Here is an 8911-nt window from a genome sequence, read left to right as displayed (position 1 = left end):
AAGCCCCGCATTGCGAACTATAAGCTGACGTCACGTTCCCGTTCACAGCTCCCAATGGCTTAAAATTTATGACATAAATAAAAATACGGACTCCGGGAATGGAACGGGGGTGGACTATGTTGGAATGGGCCAAGCCATGCCTGGCCAGGCCAGGCCGGGCCGGGAAGCTATCAAGCACCCAACCAGCCACCCAACCACTTACCAACCCACCTCCCAACCACCCAATACTCAAAATTACACGAAACGTTTTCGGTTTTTTCCTTGGGTGACTCCCCGATTGGATTGGATGCGCAGCCACAGTCCGCTCCTCCACATCGTCCTGAATCCATTGGTCACCTGGCACGGGCTTAGCCAGAAATGAAAACACAAATAAATTAATATTTGGCTTAGTGAAATTGAATTTGGCGATGTTGGCATGTCTGACTGTTGGCTGGCGATAAAACGCTTTCGTTTTCGCTCTCAGGTAATTGCTCGTAAGCGACTTTCGAGCATAAAAGGAAGCCATTCAACGCGGTACGGTGCGGTCCACAAGTACTACAATAGAAATACTTTCCAGAGTTTTATTTTTTTTGTATACTGCAAACAAAATAAAAAGCCTAAAATAAGTAAAAGATTATCCAGTCAGAAACCTTTGGTTCTTACGGATTTAAATTTTCATCACTTGGGCTTCATTGTAATATGAAAATTATACACAAATATAGTGGCCATATAGTGGCTTTATGCTCCTTTATCGATTTTCGAAGGGGACCCTCCAGAAATTTGGACAAAAAATCTTAAATATATGATGTTCTCAGATTTTGATGCAGATTTGTGGAGAATCGATCTACAAATCGTTTAAGGTAGTCCGCTCAAGGATCGGATGATGTTTGCCAAAGATAGAGCCTTCCCCGTGGGCCCTATAGTGGCTCCAAGCACTTTTGTGGATTTTTGAAGGGGACCCTCCAGGAAATTTGACAAAAAATCTAAAAATTATAAGGTTCTTAGATTTTGATGCAGATTTGTGGAGAATCGATCTACAAATCGTTTAAGGTAGTCCGCTCAAGGATCGGATGATTTTTGCCAAAGATAGAGCCTTCCCCGTGGGCCCTATAGTGGCTCCAAGCACTTTTGTGGATTTTTGAAGGGGACCCTCCAGGAAATTTGACAAAAAATCTAAAAAATATTATGTTATTAGATTTTTATGCAGATTTGTGGAGAATCGATCTACAAATCGTTTAAGGTAGTCCGCTCAAGGATCGGATGATTTTTGCCAAAGATAGAGCCTTCCCCGTGGGCCCTATAGTGGCTCCAAGCACTTTTGTGGATTTTTGAAGGGGACACTCCAGGAAATTTGACAAAAAATCTAAAAATTATAAGGTTCTTAGATTTTGATGCAGATTTGTGGAGAATCGATCTACAAATCGTTTAAGGTAGTCCGCTCAAGGATCGGATGATTTTTGCCAAAGATAGAGCCTTCCCCGTGGGCCCTATAGTGACTCCAAGCACTTTTGTGGATTTTTGAAGGGAACCCTCCAGGAAATTTGACAAAAAATCTAAAAATTATAAGGTTCTTAGATTTTCATGCAGATTTGTGGAGAATCGATCTACAAATCGTTTAAGGTAGTCCGCTCAAGGATCGGATGATTTTTGCCAAAGATAGAGCCTTCCCCGTGGGCCCTATAGTGGCTCCAAGCACTTTTGTGGATTTTTGAAGGGGACCCTCCAGAAAATTTGACAAAAAATCTAAAAATTATAAGGTTCCTAGATTTTGATGCAGATTTGTGGAGAATCGATCTACAAATCGTTTAAAGTAGTCCGCTCAAGAATCGGATGATTTTTGCCAAAGGATGATTTGCCTTCCCCGTGGGCCCTTAGGGGCTCCAACCACTTTTGTGGATTTTTGAAGGGGACCCTCCAGGAAATTTGACAAAAAATCTAAAAATTATAAGGTTCTTAGATTTTTATGCAGATTTGTGGAGAATCGATCTACAAATCGTTTAAGGTAGTCCGCTCAAGGATCGGATGATTTTTGCCAAAGATAGAGCCTTCCCCGTGGGCCCTATAGGGGCTCCAAGCACTTTTGTGGATTTTTGAAGGGGACCCTCCAGGAAATTTGACAAAAAATCTAAAAATTATAAGGTTCCTAGATTTTGATGCAGATTTGTGGAGAATCGATCTACAAATCGTTTAAAGTAGTCCGCTCAAGAATCGGATGATTTTTGCCAAAGATAGAGCCTTCCCCGTGGGCCCTATAGTGACTCCAAGCACTTTTGTGGATTTTTGAAGGGGACCCTCCAGGAAATTTGACAAAAAATCTAAAAATTATAAGGTTCTTAGATTTTGATGCAGATTTGTGGAGAATCGATCTACAAATCGTTTAAGGTAGTCCGCTTAAGAATCGGATGATTTTTGCCAAAGATAGAGTCTTCACCGTGGGCCCTATAGTGGCTCCAACCACTTTTGTGGATTTTTGAAGGGGACCCTCCAGGAAATTTGACAAAAAATCTAAAAATTATAAGGTTCCTAGATTTTGATGCAGATTTGTGGAGAATCGATCTACAAATCGTTTAAGGTAGTCCGCTCAAGGATCGGATGATTTTTGCCAAAGATAGAGCCTTCCCCGTGGGCCCTATAGTGGCTCCAAGCACTTTTGTGGATTTTTGAAGGGGACCCTCCAGGAAATTTGACAAAAAATCTAAAAATTATAAGGTTCTTAGATTTTGATGCAGATTTGTGGAGAATCGATCTACAAATCGTTTAAGGTAGTCCGCTCAAGAATCGGATGATTTTTGCCAAAGATAGAGCCTTCACCGTGGGCCCTATAGTGGCTCCAACCACTTTTGTGGATTTTTGAAGGGGACCCTCCAGAAAATTTGACAAAAAATCTAAAAAATATTATGTTGTTAGATTTTTATGCAGATTTTTGGAGAATCGATCTAAAAATCGTTTAAGGTAGTCCGCTCAAGAATCGGATGATTTTTGCCAAAGATAGAGCCTTCCCCGTGGGCCCTATAGTGGCTCCAAGCACTTTTGTGGATTTTTGAAGGGGACCCTCCAGGAAATTTGACAAAAAATCTAAAAATTATAAGGTTCTTAGATTTTGATGCAGATTTGTGGAGAATCGATCTACAAATCGTTTAAGGTAGTCCGCTTAAGAATCGGATGATTTTTGCCAAAGATAGAGCCTTCACCGTGGGCCCGATAGTGGCTCCAACCACATTTGTGGATTTTTGAAGGGGACCCTCCAGGAAATTTGACAAAAAATCTAAAAAATATTATGTTGTTAGATTTTTATGCAGATTTGTGGAGAATCGATCTACAAATCGTTTAAGGTAGTCCGCTCAAGAATCGGATGATTTTTGCCAAAGATAGAGTCTTCACCGTGGGCCCTATAGTGGCTCCAACCACTTTTGTGGATTTTTGAAGGGAACCCTCCAGGAAATTTGACAAAAAATCTAAAAATTATAAGGTTCTTAGATTTTGATGCAGATTTGTGGAGAATCGATCTACAAATCGTTTAAGGTAGTCCGCTCAAGGATCGGATGATTTTTGCCAAAGATAGAGCCTTCCCCGTGGAGAATCGATCTACAAATCGTTTAAGGTAGTCCGCTTAAGAATCTGATGATTTTTGCCAAAGATAGAGCCTTCACCGTGGGCCCTATAGTGGCTCCAACCACTTTTGTGGATTTTTGAAGGAGACCCTCCAGGAAATTTGACAAAAAATCTAAAAATTATAAGGTTCTTAGATTTTGATGCAGATTTGTGGAGAATCGATCTACAAATCGTTTAAGGTAGCCCGCTTAAGAATCGGATGATTTTTGCCAAAGATAGAGTCTTCACCGTGGGCCCTATAGTGGCTCCAACCACTTTTGTGGATTTTTGAAGGGGACCCTCCAGGAAATTTGACAAAAAATCTAAAAATTATAAGGTTCTTAGATTTTGATGCAGATTTGTGGAGAATCGATCTACAAATCGTTTAAGGTAGTCCGCTTAAGAATCGGATGATTTTTGCCAAAGATAGAGTCTTCACCGTGGGCCCTATAGTGGCTCCAACCACTTTTGTGGATTTTTGAAGGGGACCCTCCAGGAAATTTGACAAAAAATCTAAAAATTATAAGGATCCTAGATTTTGATGCAGATTTGTGGAGAATCGATCTACAAATCGTTTAAAGTAGTCCGCTCAAGAATCGGATAATTTTTGCCAAAGATAGAGCCTTCCCCGTGGGCCCTATAGTGACTCCAAGCACTTTTGTGGATTTTTGAAGGGGACACTCCAGGAAATTTGACAAAAAATCTAAAAATTATAAGGTTCTTAGATTTTGATGCAGATTTGTGGAGAATCGATCTAAAAATCGTTTAAGGTAGTCCGCTCAAGGATCGGATGATTTTTGCCAAAGATAGAGCCTTCCCCGTGGGCCCTATAGGGGCTCCAAGCACTTTTGTGGATTTTTGAAGGGGACCCTCCAGGAAATTTGACAAAAAATCTAAAAATTATAAGGTTCCTAGATTTTGATGCAGATTTGTGGAGAATCGATCTACAAATCGTTTAAAGTAGTCCGCTCAAGAATCGGATGATTTTTGCCAAAGATAGAGCCTTCCCCGTGGGCCCTATAGGGGCTCCAAGCACTTTTGTGGATTTTTGAAGGGGACCCTCCAGGAAATTTGACAAAAAATCTAAAAATTATAAGGTTCCTAGATTTTGATGCAGATTTGTGGAGAATCGATCTACAAATCGTTTAAAGTAGTCCGCTCAAGAATCGGATGATTTTTGCCAAAGATATAGCTTTTTCTGTTATGCATATAGTGCCTTCATGCGTTTTTGTTGATTGTGGCTATAAGGCTTATACATAATAGATACATTATACCCACACACAACGAGTGTTAAGCCGTAAGTGAATAAATATATGTTTTTGTTTTAACCAATTCAAACTCTTGAATATCAATGGAACGCGGCAAAGTCAAATGCAAATGGTCGGCAACAGATGACGCGCCTGTGTTGCAGCCCTGCCTTTCGCGCTCATGGCAACCCTGGGTGTTTACCAAATCAGCTGACTGCGCTGCTGCCTTTGTTGTCGTCGTGTTGTTAGTTTCGCTTATTTTATTATCTGCCAGCTGCCGATCAATTGTATTAGATTAAGTGTAGGCTTTTAGAGGTGCTTAAAGTACTTAACATTCCACGGAAATGCCAAGATGAGCAACGCAATGCACGCTAAAGAGTTATTGATACGCGCCGTGGAGTGCGATCAGAGTGGACGGATCCTGGAGGCGCAGACCCTCTACACTGATGGCATTGCCGAACTCATGAGCTTCGTCAACGGGGAACCGGACGAGGCCAAGCGAAAAGTGTTTCTCACCCGGATCAAGGAGTACATGGACCGGGCGGACGCCATCAAAGCTCGAGTCAATGGCAAACTGATGCTGGGTGAGGTAGTCTCCCACGTCTCCATCGAGGAAAACGACACGGGCTACGACTACGAACAGGTCTTCGGTCAGTACATGGACCAACACACCATTGAGATTCTTCTAGAAGAGCCCTACATAACACAAAACTATCAGGTGAGTCGGGCGGGGGAGGATCAGTTTGGGAGGAGACGGTGGTAATCTTACCTTAAATCTATTTGGAAAGGAACATGGTATATGGAATCGTGCAAAATTATATTTAATTCAAGATCCAAGTATGAGTAGTTTTCCCACAAAATGAACTTATCAAATTGCAGTATCAGAACCTTGTGAGGTTCTTAGAGTTAGCCATTACGAACTGTCCAAACCTAAAGTATTTCCGGCTAATCACCAAGGAAGCTCAAGATCCGAAGTATCCCGACCAACAAAAGACAAACCTTGGCCAGATCAGAGCCGACCTGGAGCGCCGAAATATAGCCGTCTCCATCAAATACGAAGACTCTTTGCACGATCGCAAAATATAGTAAGTGCTGCGTCAGCAATGAAGACCACTTGCTAACTTTATCTCTTGTTTATTTATAGCTTAAGCAATGGTTTCATAATCAAAATCGGACGTGGACTGCACTTTTACAAGGCCCCCAACCCGATGTATTCCATTGGTCTGGTCAACTACAAGTTCCGCAAATGCCTGCAGACGGATGTGGACATTTGGCGCAACGGCAGCGCCAAACCCTGAGAAGTCAGCCATGAACAGAAGAGAAGACATTTTAGTTTTAAGTCGACAAAGTTTTGCTATTGTACCATTTTTGTAGTCCCTATAAAGTCGCCTTTCAATATTTGCAAAAGGAGTGGCTCCCACAATTGCAGATTTTCTGGCCTGCTGCTATAAATCTGCAGACGCCACCGAAGACACCGAAACTAATATATGGACGTGGCCGCAGGGGCGTTTCAGCTCTCTGGCTCCTGCCAGAAAATGTTTAAAATTCATAACTTTCACGCCACTTACGGATGCGGCTGCGGATGCGGAGGCAGCTGCACAGCTGGCGGGCCAGTGTGGCAGCCAGGCTCCTGTTTTGAATGCCACCGAAGCTGCCAGCGGGTGGCCACTGCAGTTGCATAAAAGACAGAAGCGGAAGCTCCTGCTTTACCAGCTTCTGTCTCTGTCCTTGCCCTAAAAGCTGGCTTAAAGTCCGGTCTCCGGCTCAATGGAAGTACAGTCAAGCCTCTGGCGCCGTGAAAATGTACACATTTCTCTGGGCTTCTAATTTTCCCTTCAAGTAAAAGTTAGAGAAGCTCGACTGTTTAACGCTTTTTGGCAGGGAAGACATGTGCGTGGATAATTAGAACGGCGACACAGTTGGCTGCACATCGGAATAGGAATCGGAATCTGAATTGGAGGCAAAAGTTCCACCTTCCCTCGTGTGTGTGCGGGTGCGAGGGCTGGTGCTGGTGTGGTTGTGGGTGTGTATTTTCAATTTACTTGGTGCCATGCCAGGGATTTATCAACAGATGAAGGCAATTGTTACGCAAAGGCCCGAAATGCGGCGCGATGAGCCGGCCTAATAAATTGCACCAGAGCTAAAATGCTTTGCTCGCTTTTAAATTTTATGGCCCGTAAGAAGGCCAGAGACGAAGGCTGTTGAGAGGGAAACTGGGTATCCAACCCACTGTAACCACCCCTAATTTTGGGTTTAAGCACGTCTAGAGGTTGGAGCCTGCGGGCGTGGACTGGAGTGGGGATTCCATTTGCCTAAGCTGGCTATTCATTCCCAGGATATTCTAAACAAGCAACAAGAACCAAAAGCTCCGACCACTGTCGGGGGCCACCGTGTCCGCCAGCCCCGAGCCCCGGGCCAGGATGAACTTATTGAACAATTAGATGGTTCACTTATTTTAGATAAATCTATGAACTAGATGGAACCCGAGGCCGGTACTCTGTTTGCCTACAAATAAGCCACTAACTGACTGAACAACAGGAGCCAGGAGCAGCAACAGTTACTTGATGGGTGACGGGTGATAGGTGATGGGTGGTCCATGGTCGATGGTCGGTGGGCGGTGGTCACAAGTGCAGAAGCCCTCGGCGTTGCCTGCCAATTTGTGAGCAATGAATGCAGCAACAGCAGCACAGGAAACTACAATACATAACCATGGACTTAGTTATAGTCCTTGTCCAGGATGAAGATGAAGTCCTGCAAGAGGACACAAAGACCCAAGCCAGCCCGCACTCACCCCCAGGAAGCCGGGCAGACACCGCCCGGGGCAGACCAACAGCATAACTAATCCGAATATTTTACTCCATCCCCCGGAAAAAATACGAAAGCGAAGGACACGGAGGCGGAGACGGAGACGGAGAAAGAGATGCCTCCAGTGGAGGAAGCTACTTTCTCTGGCGACACTAAGGGTATGTTGGATGCATGGAAGGCGGTTAGGTTGAAATAAGTTTACCCTTGTCATTAAAGCCACTTCCCGGGAATTAAGCTGGCTTACGGATTTCGGGGCATATGGCTATCACGGATTGTTTTTAACTTCGATAAGTAGAATGATAGAGAAGGTTACATTTCTTTAATTACTTGTAAATTAATTAGAAACATTGGTTCTCCCAGGATTTTATTCTATAATTCTGAAAATATAAACCCCAAAGATAAAGAACTTGTATCATAGGTTTATGATATAGGGAGCTCTCCTTTTTTGAGATGATCCTGAAAATCGGTTAACATTAAACTGATTTCCTACCCTACCCCTAAAAGGATTCTGAGTTATTTGCTTTCTAAATATTCCAAATACTTGTGGAGAAGAGTAATTTCCTAGAAAAGTCGATAATCCCATACTTCAAACTTTAAAGTTTAAGGTATTACCGAGCCAATTCCTTTCACTTTTCCAGTTTTATTAAAGATTAAGAGTATTTGGAATCTGTCTTTAAACACTGGGCATCCCAAAGTCCTGACACTCCTGGCTGGGATTCTCACATGGCTATTATCAGACTACGGAATGGAGGATAGAAAACCTGAGTGGGGGTTGGAGGCCATCGAAATGGTATGGAGGTTGCGTTAAGCGGAATGTTTTAGGTTCAGCGCAGCACTTATGACATTACATTTTACGAGCTCATGTGTGAGAGTGTGTGCGTGTGGGGGGTGTGCGGGTGTTCTCTATTAATTTGCCATAGCATCCCCAACTTCCTTAATACCCCACACCCGAGTCCTCAACACGATTGTCCTGGCGGCTGGAAAGATTTGTGAAAGCGCCACGTAATTGACTTTGAGTCCTCCTTCTCCGATGCTGGCTCGTTTGCTTAAAATTATCATTGGGTCTCGGGATAGGGATTGGGATTGGAATTGGGCTTGGGAATGGGATAAGAAAAACTAGGATTTCCATTGTGTACACATATACTTATGCCGATTTCCTATTAGATGCGTAACTTTGTACCAACAGCAAACTAAAACCAAAAGGGAACGAAGACGACAGCCGGAAAAAAAGGGTGGCGTCAACATTTTTTGCTTGTTTTTATTGCTGCCAGCAACATCAACAACAAGGA

General features: G+C 43.1%; 1 protein-coding gene across 2 annotated transcripts; it reads left to right on the top strand.

Annotated features, from left to right (window-relative positions):
* The first annotated feature begins 5030 nt into the window (after positions 1 to 5030).
* Positions 5031 to 6224, top strand: LOC108126201 (MIT domain-containing protein 1). Of its 2 annotated transcripts, XM_017242665.3 has the most exons (3): positions 5041 to 5535; positions 5697 to 5902; positions 5962 to 6224. In XM_017242665.3, the coding sequence occupies exons 1-3, from the start codon at positions 5170 to 5172 to the stop codon at positions 6113 to 6115; spliced, it is 726 nt and encodes a 241-aa protein (XP_017098154.2). In that variant the 5' UTR covers positions 5041 to 5169; the 3' UTR covers positions 6116 to 6224. The 2 variants fall into 2 exon arrangements, with proteins under 2 accessions (XP_017098155.1, XP_017098154.2); XM_017242666.3 differs by lacking the exon at positions 5962 to 6224 and having other exon boundaries at positions 5031 to 5535; positions 5606 to 5741.
* Positions 6225 to 8911: the final 2687 nt, after the last annotated feature.

The sequence above is a fragment of the Drosophila bipectinata genome, chromosome 3L (assembly GCF_030179905.1).
Source record: "Drosophila bipectinata strain 14024-0381.07 chromosome 3L, DbipHiC1v2, whole genome shotgun sequence".
Lineage (NCBI taxonomy): Eukaryota > Metazoa > Arthropoda > Insecta > Diptera > Drosophilidae > Drosophila > Drosophila bipectinata.
This window is presented reverse-complemented; position numbering and strand designations above follow the sequence as displayed.

Bases quoted from the DNA above. Each gene is read 5' to 3' on its own strand.
- LOC108126201 (XM_017242665.3), top strand. From the start codon at position 5,170: ATGAGCAACGCAATGCACGCTAAAGAGTTATTGATACGCGCCGTGGAG. The intron at 5,536-5,696 runs GTGAGTCGGGCG...ATCAAATTGCAG, and splicing joins ACATAACACAAAACTATCAG to TATCAGAACCTTGTGAGGTT. The intron at 5,903-5,961 runs GTAAGTGCTGCG...GTTTATTTATAG, and splicing joins TTGCACGATCGCAAAATATA to CTTAAGCAATGGTTTCATAA.